General features: G+C 36.6%; 1 protein-coding gene across 27 annotated transcripts in view; it reads left to right on the top strand.

Annotated features, from left to right (window-relative positions):
• BAZ2B (bromodomain adjacent to zinc finger domain 2B) overlaps positions 1-24,256 on the top strand; it is a 409,685-nt gene that overhangs the window by 210,371 nt on the left and 175,058 nt on the right. For all 27 annotated transcript variants that reach the window (XM_073019726.1, XM_073019727.1, XM_073019730.1 and 24 more), the window contains one exon: positions 16,256-16,402. In XM_073019726.1, the coding sequence (XP_072875827.1) occupies positions 16,258-16,402 (145 nt within the window). In that variant the 5' untranslated portion in view covers positions 16,256-16,257. The remainder of the gene's footprint in view (positions 1-16,255; positions 16,403-24,256) is intronic.

Genomic DNA, 24,256 nt, shown 5'->3' with positions numbered 1-24,256 from the left:
GGCTATTATGAACAATAGCTATGAACATTCAGGTACCAGTTTTTGTGTAGACATATATTTTCATTTCTTTAGGGTATATGCCCAAGAATAGGAGTAGAATTCTACCTAAGAGTTGAATTGCTGGGTCATACAGTAACTCAGAATGTTTAACCCTTTGAGGAACTCAGATATTCTTAACTTTTCAACATTTGAAGTAGAATATTTAGATGATCATGTAAAGTAGAGACAGTTTTGTGGTTAAATTAGGTATTATGGTTTTATCATTAGACTACATTAATTTTAGTAATCGGAAAACTGTGTTTATAAAGGATACTTAAAAGTTTTTAAAATCATGGTAATGCTCATTTTTAGAATAATGTTATTATTGAGTTTGTACTTTGTTTTACTTTGTAGAAATACTAAAAAAAATTTGGCTCATAGTTATATTCATGATATCACTGTGTTTAACCATTGAATATTTTCACACTAAAACACACACACACGGTGTGTGTGTGTATGTATATAACATATATATTTGACACAGTATCTCACTCCGTCACCCAGGCTGGAGTGCAGTGGCATGATCACAGCCCACCGCAGCCTCAACCTCCCTGGGCTCAGGTGTTCCTCCCCCATCAGCCTCTTGAGTAGCTGGGACTACAGGTGCAAGCCATCATGCTCAGCTAATTTTTTTATATATATATATATATATATATATATATATATTTTAATATATATATATTTTTAAACAGAGATGGGGTTTCACCATGTTGCCCAGGCTGATCTTGAACTCCTGGGCCCAAGCAATCTGCCTGCCTCAGCCTCCCAAAGTGCTGGGATTATAGGCATTGGCTATCGTGCCCAGCCATTTTCTTTCTTTCCTTTTCTTTCTTCTTTTTTTTTTTTTTTTTTTTTTTTTTTGAGATAGAGTCTTGCTCTGTCACCCAGGCTGGAGTGCAGTGGCACAGTCTCAGCTCACTGCAACCTCCGCCTTCTGGGTTCCAGCGATTCTCCTGACTCAGCCTCCCGAGTAGCTGAGATTACAGGCATGCACCACCACACCCAGCTAATTTTTGTATTTTTAGTAGAGATTGGGTGAAACCCAGTCTGCCAGGCTGGTCTCGAATTCCTGACTTCAGGTGATCCGCATGCCTCGTCCTCCCAAAGTGTTGGGATTACAGGCGTGAACCACCACACCTGGCCTCCAAGCTGTTTTCATATTTTAATGCAGGTTATATTTAGACATGTTTAGGATATATACTTAGGGCCTTGTACTATGAAGGAATTTATTTCCTCTGAGCATTGTCACAGAGGGTCTTCATTCTTCCATATAAAAACTAGGAATATTATGATAAAGAGAAGGCCAAGACAATAAGCAAAAGAACAAAGCTGGAGGCATCACTTCAAAGAGAACATCACGGGAGGCGCCCCAACTTCAAACTATATTACAAGGCTACTGTAACTGAAACAGCATGGTGCAGGTACAAGAACAAACACAGAGATGAATAGAACAGAATAGATAACTCAAAAATAAGATCACACACCTACAATCATCTGATCTTCAAGAAACATGACAAAAACGAGCAATGGGAAAAGGACTCCCTATTTAATAAAGGGTACTGGGAGAGCTGGCTAGCCATAGGCAGAAAATTGAAACTGGACCCCCTCCTTACACCATATACAAAAATTAACTCAAGGTGTATTAAATACTTAAATGTAAAACCCAAAAGTATAAAAACCCTACAAGAAAATCTAGGTAGTACCATTCAGGACATAGGCAGGGGCAGAGATTTTATGATGAAAACGGCAAAAGCAATTGCAACAAAAGCAAAAACTGATAAATGGGATCTAATTAAACCAAAGAGCTTCTGCACAGCAAAAGAAACTGTCATCAGAGTGAACAGACAACCTACAGAATGGGAGAAAATTTTTGTAGTCTATCCAACTGACAGAGGTCTAATATCCAGAGTCTACAAGGAACTTAAACAAATTTATAAGAAAAAAAAAACACCATTAAAAAGTGGGCAAAGGACATGAACAGACACTTCTCAAAAGAAGACATACATGTGGCCAACAAACATACAAAAAAAAGCTCAACATCATGCCAATCAAAACCACAGTGAGATACCATCTCACACAAGTCAGAATGGCCATTATTAAAAAGTCAAAAACAACAGATGCTGATGAGGTTGCAGGGGAAAAGGAATGCTTTTACACTGTTGATGGGAGTGTAAATTATTTCAACCATGTGGAAGACAGTATGGCGATTCCTCAAAGATCTAAAAGCTGAAATACCATTTGACTCAGCAATCCCATAACTGGGTGTATACCCAAAGGAATAGAAATCATTCTATTATAAAGATACATACACCATGTATGTTCATTGCAGCACTGTTCACAATAGCAGAGACATGGACTCAACTTTAATACCCATCAGTGATAGACTGAATAAAGAAAATGTGGTACATACACCATGGAATACTATGCAGCCATAAAAAGGAATGAGATCATGTCTTTTGCAGGGACATGGATGGAGTTGGAAGCCATTATCCTGAGCATTCTAATGTAAGAACAGAAAATCAAACATGACATGTTCTTACGTATAAGTGGAACTGAATAACGAGAACATGTGGACACAGGGAGGAGATATACACACACTGGTGCAGGTCGGAGTGGCAGGGGTGGGGGTGAGAGAGAGCATCAGGAAGAATAGCTAATGGATATTGGGCTTAATACCTAGGTGATGGGTTGATCTGTGCAGCAAACCACCATGGCACATGTTTACCTATGTAACAAACCTGCACAGCCTATACATGTACCCCTGAACTTAAAAGTAGAAGAAAAAAAATATTAATAATAAATAGAGGGTGTAGCATGCCTCCTGTTAGGTATTTTGTTATGTATTTGGCCAGGAGAATACAGAAAGAAAATCTTTTCTTCAAACTTAAGATACATGGGTAGAAAAACAGCTCAATAAAAGTCAACATTATTTATGTTGATATTTGGGTATTGCCAGTACAGTAAGGCATGGACAAGTGTATGCAATTCAGAAAATAATAAAAATTATGAGGGAAATGGATGAGGCATAATTGAAACGATAAGTTAATACATAATTTGACCAACTGGTATAGTTAAGAGAATGGTAGGGGGAATTATAATAATAACTTTTTTGTGTATATTTGGAGATTATCAATGTCAAAAGGAGAAAACTTGGTCGCTAGATTACTGAAAAACGCACGGCTACAGTCTGAACAAAATTAATTTTGTGTCTAATGAAGGTTATAAAATTATGTATTAACTTCTCAGGGAACAGCAGTTTTACTATTTTAGTTATCTAAGAACTAAAATAAAAATGTCACTGTTATCTAAAACAAAATTTCAAATTATACTATTATCTAAAGCTAAGGTAAAGATGGTATTTTTGAAAGCTAGCTTGACAGGCGATCGCCTAATATACTCTTGAACACCTCTTTAGGTTTACCTGTGAACTAAATCTGCTTGGAATTGAAAATTACCTTGACATTTTAAACATATGTTTGCTCACATTTAACTTATAAAATAAATAATGTTGACTTTTATTGAGCTTTTTTTTACTCTTGTATCATAAGTTTGAAGAAAATATTTTCTTCTTTGTATTCTCCTGGCCAAACACATCAGAACAAAATACCTAGCAGGAAATGTACTAGGCCCTCTCCTTGTAAATAACTCTTTGAAGTAAGCATAATTAGTTCCACTGTACTGATTCAGCAACCAAAGCTCAACAGACATACTGGTTGTGTGCTGAATAATACAGTATATTCATAAAACACATACAGAGCTGTAAAAAGGTCATGTAATTAGCAGCTTCCTGGGTAGAAGCTAAAGTGCTACATAATTCAAAGATGGGAAGTTGGGACCCAAGATTAGTCAGATCCAGCTTTATGGGTAAAGGGACTCTAGGGCCTATATTTAAAGGAGTATAGTGTTTGGATTATTGGAACTGAAAACCAGAATATGTCTCAGTGGTGTAAACGGCATGAGTGAACATGAGAAAAGACAAATAAGCATATTTGTTAGGAAGTTTTCTACTAGGCTCTTTAGCTGGCAGGGAACAGTAACAGAAGAGTATCTTCTCTCCCTCAAGGCCACTCAACTTCTCTGTACATTTACTCTTCCATTATTTTTTTCCAACTTGTATATTTAGGCCCCCAGCCTTAAGGACCTCTTATCTCAGCAACAACTTTCCCTGTTTCTATCAGTTAAAATGTTTATATCAGAAAGAATCTGATTAGAGTATAGAATCTTTTAGAGACCACCAACACATAGATTTCTGGCCAACTATTGTCTCCTTGGGTTATATCTGTTTCAGACAGCTTTAACCACAGGAATGGGATCATGTGGCCCACTGTTAAGAGACAAGGATTTCCTCAGCATCAGGAAGTCCTATCTGCTGAATTAGGTCTGTAAAGAGGAAGCCTGAGTGAAGCACAGGGAAAGCATGATGAGTCATGGACCTTCCTACTTCCTGGATGGGGGTGGAGCGTGGAACTTTTATGAAAACTGTCATCATTTAAAAATTACATCAAGGCAAAAGATCTTTTTTCTTCCTGGTGGTTCATCAGTGACATTGCCTGTCTCCAAAATCTTTGTGTTTGCATCTCCTTTGTACTCCTCTCACTACTTTGAGTTTAGTGAAGTGAGCACATACATTTCTGTTTTTCAGAAAAATAAAAAAAAATATATAGTAATTGAGATTGAGGTTGAATTATGGAGATAACAGTATGACATGAAAAGAAATTTAGAGAAAATTGAGTAGTGAGAACTATTGAATGATGAACTTTTATAAGGCAAGGACTATGATTTATCTTTATTTTCTAACAACTAAACCAGCGTAGAGATTTGTACTTAATGCTCAAAAATAGTTGTTAAATAAATAATAGACCAGCTATTTCAGCCCAAGAGGCAAAAAAGGAATAAATCCTTAATGTATAACAATTTTTTCTTGAATTTTTATCAGAATTCTCAAAATTCTCTTCATTATAGTAGCATTACATTTTGTTTTGTTTTGTTTTGAGATGGAGTTTCGCTCTTACTGCCCGAGCTGGAATGCAATGGCACAATCTTGGCTCACCCCAACCTCCGCATCCCAGGTTCAAGTGATTCTCCTGCCTCAGCCTTCCTGAGTAGTTGGGATTACAGCCATGCGTCACCATGCCTGGCTAATTTTGTATTTTTAGTAGAGATGGGGTTTCTCCATGTTGGTCAGGCTGGTCTCAAACTCCCAACCTCAGGTCATCTGCCTGCCTCGGCCTCCCAGAGTGCTGGGATTAAGGCGTGAGCCACCGTGGATGACCTTTTTTTTGGTGGTTGTTGTTTTGTTTTTTTAAGACAGAGTCTCACTCTGTTGCTCAGGCTGGAGTGCAGTGGTGCAATCTCGGCCCACTGCAACCTCCGCCTCCCAGGTTCAAGCGATTCTAGTAGCATTAATTTATTTAAAATTTATTTATTTATTTGTCGAGTCTTGCTCTATCACTAGGCTGGAGTGTGCAGTGGCACGATCTTGGCTCACTGCAACCTCCACCTCCTGGGTTCAAGGGATTCCTCTGCCTCAGTCTCCTGAGTAGCTGCGACTGACTACAGGCGCGCGCCATCACGCCCGGCTAGTTTTTTTTATTTTTTAGTAGAAACGGGGTTTCACCATGTTGGCCAGGCTGGTCTCGATCTCCTGACCTCGTGATCTGCCCGCCTTGGCCTCCCAAAGTGCTGGGATTAAAGTAGAACTCATTGGAGTCTTTGTTCATTGTTTTTTTCTTTTTTCTTTTTTTTATCTTTGTCTGATTGGATTAATTTGAAAGCCTTGTCTTCAAGTTCTGAAGTTCTTTCTTCTGCTTGTTTGATTCTCTTGTTGAAACTTGGAAAAAAAATAGTGGATAGATAATAAAATAAATCACTTAAAACCTCCCCAAGTAGGTGATCGACTCAACAGGTCAGAGTCTAGATGTTTAGGATGCAGAACTCTAGAGCTAGAGCCTCTATTTCAAGGTTACTGGGAGTAGGTTCCCTACTTCCTAACACTTAAAGGTAGCCTAAGACTCTGGAGCATTTTGAAAGGTAATTTCTAGCAATAACAGACCTTTAGAAATGTTTCTCTTTTTGTTGATTTAACGGTCATTAATACAATCACATGGTAAAACATTCAAGCACAAAAAATATATGGTGAAAAATAATTCTCCCACCCTAGAATCCAGTTTCACCATTGCCTAGTAAAAGCAGTTACCAATTTCTTATATATCTTTCTAGAAATATTCTGTGAGCATACAAGTATATGAATATATCTTCCACTTATTTGTCTTTATCACAAATGAGATCTTGCTATTTATAGTCTCCCCCACCTTGTTCTTTATATTTAACATATTAGCTAGTATAGGTCTACCTCTTTCTTTTTGAACACCTGCATAGTAATCTAATAAAGATTTTAAAAATCTAATTTAACTATTTATTGATGGAAATGTGTTTTTAAAAGTCTTTTGCAATTATAGTGGTGTAATGAATATCCTTTATGTATACCTTTACCAATAAATATTTGAGTGTATTTCTGGGATATATATTCCTTTGAAGACTTTCAAGTAGGAAAGTGGTAATATTAAAAAGACATACCTAATGTGAGGGTGACTAGCACCAAGAAAAAAAAAAGAAAAAGAAAAGCCCACATTTTTTGCATGGTATTCACAACCTGTTATCCTCACTTTGTTCTTTAAGACTTAGATACTTTGTTTCTGCCATGTGGTTCTGCATCTTTCCTATTAAGGGGGACTTTTTATTTTAGTTCATCAGACATGTAGTACTTAGACTTTGCTTCCTGGGCTTCTGAGTATACACAGATATTTTATATAGAGTAATACGATTTCTGTTTGATTCTGTGCTTTATTTTTTCAATCTCACGCATTGGTCTCAGTTGCTTTTCAGAACTATCTTAAATATTCTAATTAAAATTTTAATTGTATTTCTTAGTTAAGCAAAGTTTTAGGTCTTTTGCTTGTTCTTTGGAGCCCCTTGGATTTGTAGATGAAAGGATCATCTAACCATACACTATCTCTTTTTATCTTTCTGACCTTTGTTTCCTTGTTAGACATTTCTAAATCTAGTTAGTATTTAAAATCACAGACTATACCTACAGTTTAGTTGATCCATAGATATTAAGTCTTTCTCAAATCTTGTTATTCTTTTACATCTTTTTCATAAGTCTTAGGATAACGTCTTCCCCACAGGTAGCTCATTGCAAAGGAATATTTAATCCTTTGGATGGAAAGGGATACTCTCTGAATAGATTATTTGCTGAGCAATATGAAAACCACTGCTTTTACCCTTGGATAATTTCTCACCATCAGGTCTCTTGAGATAAAAGTACAACAAGAGTAAATCTTTAGAAGATTTAACAGAAATCTGTAATTTAACATGATACACATTTGGAGATAGAATCAAGACCGCCAATATGTTAATGCAGTATTAATTTTGTGTGTGTTTTTTGTTGGTTTTGGGGGTCAGTTGTTTTTTAACCACCAAGTTTGTAAAACTCTGATAGGAACTTGAGAGCTAGTTTAATTCAATCTCATAATTTTTTAGGTAAAGAAACTAGTATTTAGGGGAGTCTGAAACTTGCTCAGTATCACAGGTTAACACACAGAACACCTGGTTGCCATCCAGTTCTGTTTGAGGATGTAATGTAATGAATTGTTTGTTTATAATGGTAGTTAAAATGTGTCAAATGACAAAAAAAGCAACTCATTTTACATATTCACATTTTAAACCACTATATACCATACTTAATTCCTTGAAATTCTGTTTCAGAAAATGTAGGTAAATAAGAATTTTATGAATAGAATCTTTTTCCTATGAACATATTATTTTCAAAGAATAATTTTGTCTGCTGTCTGATAAGGTATTTTGGCCACATCCCCTATTTCTGAATGTCCTTTAACAGACAGCTTTTCATTTGTTGCCTGGTTTTTGTTTTGTTTTACTATTTAATATCTTGAAGTTTTATATGTTCACATGATCAATTGCCTGGAAGTTATCTAATTATCTAAACAAATAGTTATATATAAACCTTTCTCAGAATTTTTAGAAAATATTGAACTTGTATAATAAAACTCTACTCTTAATGGTTCTAATAAACCAAAAGAAGTAGCATAGTGACTACCTCCGGATATTCTTCCTAATTATCATATTTCTCTGAGGTTACATTATAAAGGAAAAGTAAGGACTCACTGAATCTGCTGTGTTTTGAACTCCCACAGAGAACTTTTGCTACTGTTAGTACAAATAAAGTCATTCTTTAAAAAATGTCCTTTCAGGAAAAATATCTGAGTCCATTTTGTTTGTAATTTCTGCATCTTTAATCTATCCCTATACTTTTTTTTATTACCCTGTTTTTCTTGACTGTATATGGCAATACTAAAGTATCAGTGCACCTGAAACACAGGGAACTAATCGTGTTTACATATCTCAAACAACGTGTCTTGGACTCCCTGTTAGCACCTGTTCAGGTTTACAACTACCAGCTGTCAGTGTTCATGAACTCTATGATTACACAAAACAGGAATACTTGAGATACATAAACTTTAACAATATTATCATTAACTGATCATCGAATCCCTTTATAGTACATAAAATCATCATGCAGGGAAGAAGTTGTGGTCTGTCATTTTCATAATTTGGATTTTTATTTGCTCTCAGAATTGTTATAGATAAATGTCATTTTAGTAAAATACAACAAATTTATGTTACCCAGTATGAGTGAACATTGTGATGTGTGTTAATTGCATGTGATACATTGTCAGTGTTTAAAAATTTGGATAAGATGTAAAATATTAGACTTTCAGGGGGATGCTGACACAAAAGATGTCGAGTATAATTTTATCACTACAGTAGCTTTGGATCATCAAAATCAGCTTGATTGATCTTACTATTATAGTTATACAGAATTACTATTATAGTTTTAGCTAGTTGAATTTCAAATAATACCCTTTTTCATACTTTAGATCAGAGTTTTTCATCCATAGCAACACAACTTAGTTTGGATAATTCTGTAGGGGGAAGACTGTTCTTCTTGTCCATTTTAGGGTATTTAACAGCATCCCTGGCCTCTATCTCCACTGAATGCCATTAGTGCTCTTCCAGTTGTGACAACCAAAAATGTCACCCATATGTTCCCTGGTGGGAGAGATGGTGTGTCACAAAACCAAAATCATTGCTTTAGGCTACAGGAAAGATCTATAATGAATCAGATGATCTGTAGGCCCTTCATCTTTTGCACATATTTCTCCCTTGGTTCACAACATTTTTTTTTCACTACAGTGTTTTGTGTTAATTTGTGGTTGTAGTCATCTTAAAGTTAATTTTCTTTTTTCTTTTCTTTCCGTTTTTTTGTTTTGTTTTGTTTTTGTTTTTATTTGAGACAGAGTCTCACTCTGTTGCTCAGACTGGAGTGCAGTGGTGCAACCTCGGCTCACTACAGTCTCCGCCTCTTGAGTTCCAGCAGTTCTCCTGCCTCAGCCTCCGGAGTAGCTGGGATTACAGGCACCCACCACCATGTGGGTCTCGCTAATTTTTGTATTTTTGGTAGAGACAGGGTTTCACCACTTTGGCCAGGCTGGTCTCGAACTCCTGAACTCAAGTGATCTTCCCACCTCGGCCTCCCAAAGCTCTGGAATTACAGGCGTGAGCCACCGCTTTCAAAAGTTAACTTTTGAATTCCTTATTCAAAAGTTAATTATTCAAAAGTTAACTTTTGAAATAAGGAATCCTAGCACTTTGGGAGGTGAAGACAGGCAGACAGTTTGAGCTCAAGAGTTCAAGATCAGCCTGGGCAACATGGCAAAAACCTGTCTGTACCAAAAAATGCAAACAATTAGCCAAGCATGGTGACATGCACCTGTAGTCTCAGTTATTTGGGAGGCTGAGGTGGGAGGATCACTGGAGCCCGGGAGGTTGAGGCTGCAGTGAGCCATGATCACAACACTGCACTCCAGCCTGGGTGGCAGAGTGAGATCTTGTCTCAAAAAAAAAAAAAAAAAAAAAAATGACCAAGTTATACATTAGAAACTGTAATCTCTTGAATGGCCTTAAGTTAAAAGATGTACCTACTAGATATTCTTCCTTTGGTGAGTTATAGATGGGAAGTCATGTTATTATACTCTGTTTGTTTTGATGTTGTGATATCTAGGCTGGTTTTGAACACGAAGAATGGATTCGTTTATGATCATTTGGAACCCAAGATGAAAGTAGTATTCTTAACACAAAGGGTCAGAATGAGAGGCCGTTATAGAAGCATAGGTGTCAGACATGGATGCTCTGGCCCTAACAGAAATCTAGGAATGGAGGGTTCTTGGATACCTGAACTGTTTTCATTTAAATGAATATATTTTTCTTAAAAGATCTGAATGAATGAGTTTCTGCAGATTTTTATGTACTATGCTTGAATTATAAATAATAACTCGTGATAACAGATATTATATTTTGTCAACAAAATGAATGTATCAATTTTTCATCTGTATTTGTTTTATAGATGAAAAATCAGTTTATTTGGAAAATTTTAAGATAACATACCTTACAACATTGGTATCTATACAATTGTGAGACATTTATTTTAAATTTTTAACACATAATCTATCTGGCTAAAAAATATAATGCCATGGTAAGTATATACGTAATCTATAAATGGTATAAGTCTTAAATATTCACTTCAACATGAATAATCTAGAACATCTTAAGGTTTCTTTTCTTGCCACGTATACACATGGGTAATTATATACATAGATGTTCCTTCATTAAAAACAATAGCTAACAAGTATTGAATGCTAGGTACCCTGCCCTTTACATGCGTTATCTCATTTAATCCTCTCAACTACATCTTCTTCAAATCACTTATGAGGAAATTGAGAACTGAGAGAAATTACATAATTTTTACAAGATCACAACTAATAAACTTCAGGCATAGTGTTTGAACCCAGATAATGTTTATTAGTGAATATCTCACCAACACAATGTAGTCTGTTCTTCATTCCTTCAAGGTGTAGGTTTTTATACTCTTTAACTTCAAAGCATATGTATTTTTTTTTTAGTGCTTACTATATGGAAGACTTTGTGTTTTTTTGTTTGTTTTTTTTACTTTTTATTTCAAAATAATTTTAGACTTAATAATAAAAAACACAGTTCACATATATTTTTCATCTAGCTTCTCTTAATGTTAATAACTTACATAACCAGAGTACAATTATCAAAATTATAAACATCAGGAAATTAACATTGATAGAATGTTATTAAGTAAACTACAGACCTTATGTAATTTTCACTAGTTTTGCCATTAATATCCTTTTCTTATTCTAAAATCCAGCTTAGGATCCCACATCACATTTAGTTGTGGGATATCCTAGATCTCACACTAAGGAATTCCTAGTCTCCTTAGTCTCCAACCTATGGCAATTCCACAGTCTTCTTTCTTTCTCTTTCTTTCTCTTTCTTTCTCTGTTTTGTCTGTCTCCCCTTCCCTTCCCTTCCTTTCCCATGACACTTTTGATGAATACTGGTCAGTTATTTTGCGTATCGTTTTTCAGTTTGAGTTTGTGTGGTTTCTCATGGTTCAGCTGAGATTGTATATTTTTGGGAAGAATACCACAGAAGTGATGGACTCTTCTGAGGCATCAGAAAATACATGATGTTGATATTTTGTTATAGGTAATGTTGTTTCCCCACTGTGAAACTATTCTTTTCATCTTTTTCTTTAATGGATATTTTGGAGGAGATACTTTGAGACTATGCAAATGTCCTTTTTCTCCTCAAATTTTGACCCACTGCTTTTAGTTACCTTTGGTGCATATGTATTTTAAATCTTGTTCTTGGACTAGTTCTTACAATATGGTAAGCCAATGATTGTTTTGTGGATTTTTCACAATTATACAGTTTCACAATTACGAAGGTATTGCCTTCTCAACTTTTAACTATCAAGTTGATGGCTAGGATTTCTTGTGCTTTAGCAGGGGATGATAGTAAATAAAACTGAAAGAATAATATTTAACTTAAAAAGAAAATTTGAAGAGCTAATCCTTGTAAATTCCGGCATAAGACAATCTTCATTCTAGAGTAACAAAGGGTAGAGTGGATTTGTTAAATTTCTATAAAATGACAAAAAAAAAGATTATGTATAAGGTGAACTTGGAGTAGTTGACCCAATTTTTGATTATTAGAACTAAGAAATGCCTATTAAAAACAACAACTACTTAAGACTAGTGTGAGAGAATTCGTACTTTACATGCAAGAAGACTACTCAGCCACCTAAGAAATCTTAGGCTAAAAATAAATATCTAGTGTCAATATAGTTGAAAGAAAATAATACATTAATAATGTCTATAATAGAGTTTCTAAGGAAAATGGTTACATAAACATATGTTTTGTTGTTGTTGTTGTTGTTGTTTTTGAGACAGAGTTTCACTCTGTCACCCAGGCTGGAATGCACTGGCGTGATCTCGGCTTACTGTAGCCTCAGCCTCCCAGGTTCACGCTATTCTCCTGCCTCAGCCTCCCAAGTAGCTGAAACTACAGACACCCGCCACCACGCCCCACTAATTTTTTTCTATTTTTAGTAGAGATGGGGTTTCATCGTGTTAGACAGGATGTTCTTGATCTCCTAACCTCGTGATCCGCGTGCCTCAGCCTCGCAAAGTGCTGGGATTACAGGCATGAGCCACCGTGCCTGGCCATAAGCATATGTTTTTAAGAAATTAAGCCCATTTGTCAATTTTGGCTTTGTTGCCGTTGCTTTTGGTGTTTTAGACATGAAGTCCTTACCCATGCCTATGTCCTGAATGGTATTCCCTAGGTTTTCTTCTAGGGTTTTTATGGTATTAGGTCTAACATTTAAGTCTCTAATCCATCTTGAATTAATTTTCATATAAGGAGTAAGGAAAAGATCCAGTTTCAGCTTTCTGCTTATGGCTAGCCAATTTTCCCAGCACCATTTATTAAATAGGGAATCCTTTCCCCATTTCTTGTTTTTGTCAGGTTTGTCAAAGATCAGATGGTTGTAGATGTGTGGTATTATTTCTGAGGGCTCTGTTCTGTTCCATTGGTCTATATCTCTGTTTTGGTACCAGTACTATGCTGTTTTGGTTACTGTAGCCTTGTAGTATAGTTTGAAGTCAAGTAGCATGCTTCTGCACAGCAAAAGAAACTACCATCAGAGTGAGTAGGCAACCTACAGAATGGGAAACAATTTTTGCAATCTACTCATCTGACAAAGGGCTAATATCCAGAACCTACAAAGAACTCAAACAAATTTACAAGAAAAAAACAACCCCATCAAAAAGTGGGCAAAGGATATGAATGGACATTTCTCTAAAGAAGACATTCATACAGCCAACAGACACATGAAAAAATGCTCATCATCACTGGCCATCAGAGAAACGCAAATCAAAACCACAATGAGATACCATCTCACACCAGTTAGAATGGCAGTCATTAAGAAGTCAGGAAACAACAGGTGCTGGAGAGGATGTGGACAAGTAGGAACACTTTTACACTGTTGGTGGGATTGTAAACTAGTTCAACCATTGTGGAAAACAGTATGGTGATTCCTCAAGGATCTAGAACTAGAAATACCATTTGACCCAGCCATCCCATTACTGGGGATATATCCAAAGGATTATAAATCATGCTGCTATAAAGACACATGCACACGTATGTTTACTGCGGCACTATTCACAATAGCAAAGACTTGGAATCAACCCAAATGTCTATCAGTGACAGACTGGATTAAGAAAATGTGGCACATATACACCACAGAATACTATGCAGCCATAAAAAAGGATGAGTTCATGTCCTTTGTAGGGACATGGGTGCAGCTGGAAACTTTCTCAGCAAACTTTCGCAAGAACAGAAAACCAAACACCGCATGTTCTCACTCATAGGTGGGAATTGAACAATAAGATCACTTGGACATGGGAAGGGGAACATCACACACCGGGGCCTATTATGGGGAGGGGGGAGGAGGGAGGGATGGCATTGGGAGTTATAACTGATGTAAATGATGAGTTGATGGATGCTGACGAGTTGATGGGTGCAGCACACCAACATGGCACATGTATACATATGTAACACACCTGCATGTTGTGCACATGTACCCTAGAACTTAAAGTATAAAAAAAAAAAAAGTTAAGCCCTTTCTTAAATGAGCAAAAAGAACCAGAAATAGAAGAAAAAAATTACACCTTTACTGAAACTGAAAAAGGCCCCAGCCTTATACTACTAGCACTAGTTCTACTCTCATTGCCAGGTTTAAATTTTATTTTTAAGTAGTGCTGTAGCTAAGAACGTTGTATATATCACTTTACCTAATGATACTTTATTTCTGTGTGTGTGTGTGTTTGTGTCTGTGTGTGTGTGCGTGCACGTGCATTTGTACATGTGCGTTTATTTAAATAAATATTCAGATTAATTCTTCAGGGAAAGTAATATCCATTAAGCAGTATGTATACGAGACTGCTTCTTTTGCCTTCTTGATCTTCCTTGCTTTAGTCCTGAATCAGGTTTTATCAACAATAAGAAATACCTATACTTTATAGCATAATATCCTGTAAAAAAAGATAATGACGATTTTATATTGAGCTCTTATATGTCAAGTACTCAGCTAAAGTGCTTATCTTATTATGTCACCAAATTATTTCTGCTGTGGAGTACAAAGGCAAACTTTTTAAAACCCTTTTCATCTTTTTTTTACATAATATATTTAAGTAGCAAGTAGAATTCTTGAAGACAATGAGGTTACCAGCTATAAAGAAAAAATAGCTTTTTCCTAAACTCTCTTCTAGGTAAAGAGTCCGTATTTTTGTATTTGGTGAAATTGAACTTGGTAAAAATAATTTTTATGGGATTTACCATCAGACAACCACATGTCTCGGAGTTCATTAGGTACTGTTGTTGACCCAAAACCTACCCTTTGTACATTAGTTGCATGCAGCCATCAGTAGCAACTATGCCTTTCCCATGATGAATGCTGATAAAAGGAAATACAAATTCTGTAAGAATATGGACAGACTCATCATAGCAGTACTGTAGTCTATGGAAGTGATTTACAGCAATACCAGAATATGAAGACAAGTTTTTGAATTCTGTATGATTGGAAAGCTCATTGAAATGGTCTTTCTAATGATGTTATATGTCGATTTAAGATTACCTTCCCCATATGTATCTATCTTATGAGAAAAATTATCTACATACTTTATGGATTCAATCCACAATTAGGCAAATGCTAGCCTTGCATTATTTTAATTAGTCAATATTTTAAAATGAAATCCAACTATTTTTCTTAGTAAATATACAGTTATTCTGTGAATTGCCTGTAGAATTCAATACAGAAATCTTTCTGTAGTTAGATTATTTAAATGGTGAGAGTTTTCATGTGGCTGATTATGAATTCACTTATAGGCAAACAGTATCTTTTTCCTTATTATAGATTATGTTCTCTTTAAAGCGTCTGTGAATTTAATGACTTCCTTGCTTGAGTGTGGGATCAGTGCATGCAGAGTATTAAGATGAATATAAAATGCCCATTATAGTCCGAATTTTTAATATCAGCATTAGTTATTGCAGTAAAACCAATGCAAGGCTACATCCACAAAGCCCAAAAAATTAATAAAGATGATTAGAAGTACTTTTGTCATTTTAAATGGGTCACAACTGAGGCCATTTTGAAATCATGGTTTAAACTTGCCTCCAGTTAAACTCTGAAATGTATTTGCCTTTGTTGAGGGGTATGGGGGGTGTTCACTGTATTGGGGACTCCCAGGCCAGAGTCTTGGACACTTAAAACCTACAAGTATATTGCTATCTGTATTTAGAAGATAAGGGTGAAACCCATTCAAATGTGGTGGTATTTTTTTTTTAATTATTCATTAAGGTAACATAGGAATTCTGTTGCAAGTGAAGGTGATTTAGGATGAATAAGACGAATATAACATGTTAATTGATGGTTGTGGCAACACGCATTTGTGTGAAATTACTATATTCGAACCACTATTAATTTGGGGTAAGAAAACTCAAGAGGATTTGGTATACTTAAACTTATTCTATAAATTGGTATTTTAAATTATATTGTTTTTATCTACTCCATATTTTATCTTTCCAAAGACCATGTATTTAGAAATTTATATTTTTAAAAGTATACAGAAAGTTTAAATATGTTGAATTATTTTGAAAAAATTTTTTATCTGATACTGAGAATTAACATTTTCCCCTCTCATAGATATGGAGTCTGGAGAACGGTTACCATCCTCAGCAGCCTCCTCTAATACACCAACTTCATCTTCGACACCTTCTGTGGCTTCAGTAGTTTCAAAAGGTGGCCTTTCCACTGGAGTTGCTTCACTTAGCTCTACAATCAACCCATGTGGTAAATACCCTTTTTAAACTCAGTTTTAGAATGCCATTCTTTAAATAATTTGCATAGTATTTTATTGAGCTCTGAATAAAATGTTCTCATGACTTGCATTGACCTGTTGAATAAAGGCTAAGTTAAACACCTAGTCTTTTTGCTTTTTCAGGATTTTACAATGGGAAAGCACTAGTTATTCTATGCTTGTTAGAAATTGTGTTTGAGAGTTAAATCTTGATACCATCATTTGTTTTATCATTTTAATTAATAAATTGGTGAAGTCTTTTAAAACAATAGGCCCAAGAGGGAATGAAATAGAAGGAAGTCCTTGGTAGATACTTTGCCCTAGATTTCCTTCCAGTATTTGAAATGGCCTTGTAAGCTCCAGCTACTCCAGTTCACAGATGTACACTAAGGCAGATCATTTACTTGATGGAAAATGTTTTTAAAGTTTAGAGCATAACAAATTTCTCTTAAACATGAATAAAATTTGGCTGAGCACGGTGGCTCACTGTGTAATCCCAGCACTTTGGGAGGCCAAGGTGAGCAGATCACCTGAGATCAGGAGTTCAAGACCAGCCTGACCAACATGGGGAAACCTCATCTCTATTAAAAATACAGAATTAGCCAGGCATGGTGGTGCATGCCTGTAATCCCGGCTACTCAGGAGGCTGAGGCAGGAGAATCGCTTGAACCCAGGAGGTGGAGGTTGCAGTGAACCAAAATTGCGCCATTGCACTCCAGCCTGGGTAACAAGAGTGAAACTCGTCTCAAAGAAAAAAAAAAAAAAAGAATAAAATTTATATTTGCGTAAAAGGAGAGCTTTATTTCAGAAGTGAAAATATCCTCAATTTTGATTAATTATGTAGAGGATATCTTTAAGCACCTCCCAAAATCACTTTTGGCTCTTTTACAAAGGTGTGGTAGAATACATTCCTTTAATTGAATACTTAAAGTTATTTAACTCATTTATTTATTGGTAGGAAGCATTTTAACTTTAACTATTTCTTATAGATTATTTCATGTTTATAAGCAGTAAACTAAATGATATTTTTCTTATTCAGAATTAAAATTGAAACTTTTGCATAAATGTAATGCATAAATGTTTAATATTTGCTTACAAAATACTCTAGCAAATTGTCAAATAAATGTTTTCATTTATTTTTGTTTTTCCAGTCAATGGAATGACAAGAAGGATGCCATTCTGTCATTATATTATGATCAAACCATTTTCTAATATATTCTTAGGGATTACAAAATAACTAAAATAGCACTATACATGTGTGTATATGTATGTGTGTGTGTGTATATATATCTATCTATATAGAGAGAGCTTTTTTGTTTGTTCGTTTGTTTGTTTTTTTGAGATGGAGTCTCGCACTGTCACCCAGGCTGGAGTGCAATGGCACGATCTTGGCTCATTGCAAGCTCCACCTCCCGGGTTCACGCCATTCTCGTGCCTCATCCTCCTGAGTAGCTGGGACTACAGGTGCCTACCACCACGCCCAGTTAATTTTTTTGTATTTTTAGTAGAGACGGGGTTTCACCGTGTTAGCCAGGATGGTCTTGATCTCCTGACCTCGTGATCTGCCCACCTCAGCCTCCCAAAGTGCTGGGATTACAGGCATGAGCCACTGCGCCCAGCTGCACTATATATTTTTAAAAAATAAATATAACTTCTCCACCCTGTGGACAATCTTCATCAAATAATTAGCAAGTTTGTTCACATTTCCCTTATATGCAAAATGATGGCTGGACTCTAAGTGTCCAAGGCTCTGATGATATACCGTGCTCAAAAATAGTGATGCTTGTGATTGACTTTTTACCTCAGATAACTTTGTGTAAATGATTGTACTCAGTTGTACTTATGTAATTATATTTTGCTGTTTTTTTGTAACTCTTCTTTCTCTTTCCTTGTTGTGAGCTCCTTTCAGTGTATTCTAATCTGCTGTCTTTATATTTATTTCTGAATTAGTCTTTTACATAGTATTCCTAAAGAAATGTCTTTTCTTATGTTGAAGGCTTCAATAACATCCTTGAGTACAGATTCTGAGTTTTCTGAACACTTTTTCTCACTTAGTTTTCTGAATTAGTGACATTGGAATTTGCTTGCAGTTCTCATGAGTCACATGTTGGGCACTATTTTTTGTTTGTTAGTGGATGGTTGGAAGCTGCAGAAGGGATGGAGTGTGCTGAGTTGCTGAATAACATTAGAAATCTTGTCTGGAAAGGGATGCATGTTTTTAATTGTTATTTGCTGCTAGTAAGAAAGGGTGTAGAGTATTTATATTGAGATGCTTACATTGAATGAAAGTATAATTCCATTTACGCAGAAATGTGTCATTTATTAACATATTTTTAGTACCTACAACATGAGTTTTTTTCATTTTGTAGGTAAAATAATTTTTTTCTAAACTTTCACAGTGTTGTAGTCCATGATTAAAATGAAGCCTTTTACAGCAGCCCCAGTCGGGGGCTTACAGATAAAACTCCTATCTCCCTGGAACAAAGCACCTGGGGGGAGAGGCGGCTGTGGGTACAGCTTCAGCATACCTAAACACTCCTGCCTGCCAGCTCTGAAGAGAGCGGCGGATCTCCCAGCATAGCACTCAAGCTCTGCTAAGGGACAGACTGCCTCCTCAAGTGGGTCCCTGACCCCCGTGCATCCTGACTAGGAGACAACTCCTAGCAGGGGTGACAGACACCTCAAACAGGAGAGCTCCGGCTGGCATCTGGCAGATGCCTCTCTGGGATGAAGTTTCTAGAGGAAGGAATGGCAGCAACCTTTGCTGTTCTGCAGCCTCCACTGGTGATACCCAGGAAAACAGGTCTGGAGTGGACCTCCAGCAGACCTGCAGATTAACAGTCAGAGGGGCCTGACTGTTAGAGAGAAAAATAACAAACAGAAAGACATAGCATCAATATCAACAAAAAGGACGTCCGCACAGAAACCCCATCCAAAGGTCAACAATATCAAAGACCAAAGGTAGATAAATCCACGAAGATGAGGAAAAACCAGCGCAAAAGAGCTGAAAATTCCAAAAACCAAAATACCTCTTCTCCTCCAAAGAATCACAACTCCTCGCCAGCAAGAGAACAAAACTGGATGGAGAAGGAGTTTGACTAACTGACAGAAGTAGGCTTCAGAAGGTGGGTAATAACAAACTCCTCCGAGCTAAAGTAGCATGTTCTAAACCAATGCAAGAAAGCTAAGAACCTTGAAAAAAGGTTAGAGAAATTGCTAACTAGAATAATCAGTTTAGAGAAGAACATAAATGACCTGATGGAGCTGAAAAACACAGCACGAGAACTTTGTGAAGCGTATGCAAGTATCAATAGCCAAATCAATCAAGCAGAAGAAAGGATATCAGAGATTGAATCAGCGTAATGAAATAAGGCATGAAGACAAGATTAGAAAAAAAGAATAAAGGAAAGAACAAAGCCTCCAAGAAATATAGGACTATATGGAAAGACTGAACCTATGTTTGATTGGTGTACCTGAAATTGACAAGGAGAATGGAACCAAGTTGGAAAACACTCTTCCAGATATTATCCAGGAGAATTTCCCCAAGCTATCAAGACAGGCCAACATTCAAATTTAGGAAATACAGAGAACACCACAAAGATATTCCTCAAGAAGAGCAACCCCAAGACACATAATCGTCAGATTCACCAAGGTTGACATGAAACAAAAAATGTTAAGGGCAGCCAAAGAGAAAGGTCGAGTTACCCACAAAGGAAACCCCATTAGACTAACAGCAGATCTCTCTGCAGAAACCCTAGAAGCCAGAAGAGAGTGGGGGCCAATATTCAACACTGTTAAAGAAAAGAATTTTCAACCCAGAATTTCATATCCCACCAAACTGAGCTTCATAAGCGAAGAAGAAATAAATATTTTACAGACAAGCAAATGCTGAGAGATTTTGTTACCACCAGGCCTGCCTTACAAGAGCTCCTGAAGGAAGCACTAAACATAGAAATGAATAACCGCTACCAGCCACTGCAAAAACATGCCAAATTGTAAAGACCATCAACACTATGAAGAAACTGCACCAACTAACGGCAAAATAACCAGCTAGCATCATAATGACAGGATCAAGTTCACACATAACAATATTAACCTTAAATGTCAACGGGCTGAATGCCCCAATTAAAGGACACAGGCTGGCAGATTGGATAAAGAGTCAAGACCCATTGGTGTGCTGTATTCAGGAGATCCATCTCACAGGCAGAAACACACATAGGCTCAAAATAAAGGGATGGAGGAATATTTACCAAGCAAATGGAAAGAAAAAAAAAAAAAAACGGGGTTACAACCTAGTCTCTGATAAAACAGACTTTAAACCAACAAAGATCAAAGGAGACAGAAAAGGACATTACATAATGGTAAAGGAATCAATGCAACAAGAAGAACTAACTTGTCCTAAATATATATGCACCCAATACAGGAGCACCCAGATTCTATAGAGTTAGACTCCCATACAATAATAGTGGATGACTTTAACACCCACTGCCAATATTAGATCAACAAAACAGAAAATTAACAAGGATATTCAGGACTTGAACTCAGCTCTGGACCAAGCAGAACTAATACACATCTACAGAACTCTCCATCCCAAATCAACAGAATATAGAGCCTTCTCAGCACTATGTCTCAGTTATTCTACAGTTGACCACATAATTGGAAGTAAAACACTCCTCAGCAATTGCAAAAGAACAGAAATCATAACAAACAGTCTCTCAGACCACAGTGCAATCAAATTAGAACTCAGGATTAAGAAACTCACTCAAAACCGCACAACTGCATGGAAACTGACCAACCTGCTCCTGAATGACTACTGGGTAAATAACGAAATGAAGTCAGAAATAAAGATGTTCCTTGAAACCAATGAGAACAAAGATACAATGTACCAGAATATCTGGGACACAGCTAAAGCAGTGTTTAGAGGGAAATTTATAGCGCTAAATGCCCACAGAAGAAACTGGGAAAGATCTAAAATCAACACCTTGTCAGAAGACAAGAAATAACTAAAATCAGAATAGAACTGAAGGAGAGAGACAAAAAACGCTTCAAAAAAATCAATGAATCCAGGAGCTGGTTTTTTGAAAAGATCAACAAAATAGATAGACTCCTAGCCAGACTAATAAAAAATAGAAGAATAGAATAGATGCAATAAAAAAATGATAAAGTGGATATCACCACCGATCCCACAGAAATACAGACTACCATCAGAGAATACATCTCTATGCAAATAAACTAGAAATCTAGAAGAAATGGATAATTTCCTGGACGCATGCACCCTCCCAAGACTAAACCAGAAAGAAGTCAAATCCCTGAATAGACCAATAACAAGTTCTGAAACTGAGGCAATAATTAATAGTCTACCAACCAAAGGAAGCCCAGGACCAGACGAATTCACAGCCAAATTCTACCAGAGGTACAGAGAGGAACTGGTACCATTCCTTCTGAAACTATTCTAAACAATAGGAAAAGAGGGAATCCTCCCTAATTCGTTTTATGAGACCAGCATCATCCTCATACCAAAGCCTGGCAGAGACACAACAGAAAAAAAGAGAATTTTAGACAAATATCCCTGACAAACATCAATGCAAAAATCCTCAATAAAATACTGGCACACCGAATCCAGCAGCACATCAAAAAGCTTATCCACACAATCAAGTTGGCTTCATCCCTGGGATGCAAAGCTGGTTCAACATACACAAATCAATAAACGTAATCCATCACATAAACAGAAACGACGACAAAATCCACATGATTATCTCAATAGATGCAGAAAAGGCCTGTGATAAAATTCATCACCTCTTCATGCTAAAACCTCTCAATAAACTGGGTATTGATGGAACATATTTCCAAATAATAAGAGCTATTTATTACAGACCCACAGCCAATATCATACTGAATGGGCTAAAGCTGGAAGCATTCCCTTTGAAAACCGGCACAAGACAAGGACGCCCTCTCTCACCACTCCTATTCAACATAGTATTGAAAGTTCTGGCCAGGGCAATCAGGCAAGAGAAAGAAATAAAGGGTATGCAAATAGGAAAAGAGGAAGTCAAATTGTCTCTCTTTTCAGATGACATGATTGTATATATCATCTCAGCCCAAAATCTCCTTAAGCTGATAAGTAACTTCGGCAAAGTCTCAGGATACAAAATCAATGTGCAAAAATCACAAGCATTTTTATATACCAATAGTAGACAAACAAAGAGCCAAATCTTGAATAAACTCCCATTCACAACTGCTACAAAGAGAATAAAATACCTAGGAATACAACTTACCAAGGGATGTGAAGGACCTGTTCAAGGAGAACTATAAACCACTTCTCAAGGAAATAAGAGAGGACACAAACAAATGGAAAAACCTTCCATGCTCATGGCTAGGAAGAATCAGTCATGAAAATGGCTATAATGTCCAAAGTAATTTATAGATTTGCTATCCCCGTCAAGCTACCAATGACTTTCTCCACAGAATTAGAAAAAAAAAAACTACTTTAATCCCAGCACTTTGGGAGGCCGAGACGGGCGGATCACGAGGTCAGGAGATCGAGACCATCCTAGCTAACACGGTGAAACCCCGTCTCTACTAAAAAATACAAAAAACTAGCCGGACGAGGTGGTGGGCGCCTGTAGTCCCAGCTACTCGGGAGGCTGAGGCAGGAGAATGGCGTAAACCCGGGAGGCAGAGCTTGCAGTGATCCGAGATCCGGCCACTGCACTCAGCCTGGGCGACAGAGCGAGACCCCGTCTCAAAAAAAAAAAAAAAAAAAACTTTAAATTTCATATGGAACCAAAAAAGAGCTCATATAGCCAATACAATCCCAAGCAAAAAGAATAAAGCTAGAGGCATCACACTACCTAACTTCAAACTATACTACAAGGCTACAGTAACCAAAACAGTATTGTACTGGTACCACAACAGAGATGTAGACCAATGGAACAGAACAGAGGCCTCAGAAATAATGCCACATATCTACAACCATGTGATCTTTGACAAACCTGACAAAAACAAGCAATGGGGAAAGGATTTCCTATTTAATAAATGGTGTTGGGAAAATTGGCTAGCCATATGCAGAAAACTGAAACTGGATCCCTTCCTTGTGCCTTATACAAAAATTAACTCAAGTTGCATGAAAGACTTAAATGTCAGACCTAAAACTATGAAAACCCTAGAAGAAACCCTAGGCAATACCAGTCAGGACATAGGCATGGGCAAAGACTTCATGACTAAAACACCAAAAGCAATGTCAACAAAAGCCAAAATTGACAAATGGGATCTAATTAAACTAAAGAGCTTCTGCACAGCAAAAGAAACTATCATCAGCGTGAACAGGCAACCTACAGAATGGGAGAAAGTTTTTGCAATCTAGCCTTCTGACAAAGGGCTAATATCCAGAATCTACAAGGAACTGAAACAAATGTACAAGAAAAAAACAGAAAAGAAAAAAAATAAAAAACATCAAAATGTGAGTGAAGGATATGAACAGACACTTCTCAAAAGAAGACATTGATGCAGCCAACAAATATATGATAAAAAACTCATCATCTCTAGTCATTACAGAAATGCAAATCAAAACCACAATGAGATACCATCTCATGCCGGTTACAATGGCAATCATTAAAAAGTGAGGAAACAACAGATGCTGGAGAGGATGTGGAGAAATAGGAACGCTTTTATTTATGCTGTTGGGAGTGTAAATTAGTTCCACCATTGTGGAAGACAGTGTGGCAATTCCTCAAGGATCTGGAACCAGAAATACCATTTGACCCAGCAATCCCATTAGTGGGTGTATACCCAAAGGATTATAAATTATTCTACTATTTTGTCCAGAATTGGTGGGTTCTTGGTCTCAC

The sequence above is a fragment of the Chlorocebus sabaeus genome, chromosome 10 (assembly GCF_047675955.1).
Source record: "Chlorocebus sabaeus isolate Y175 chromosome 10, mChlSab1.0.hap1, whole genome shotgun sequence".
Taxonomy (NCBI): Eukaryota; Metazoa; Chordata; class Mammalia; order Primates; family Cercopithecidae; genus Chlorocebus; species Chlorocebus sabaeus.
This window is presented reverse-complemented; position numbering and strand designations above follow the sequence as displayed.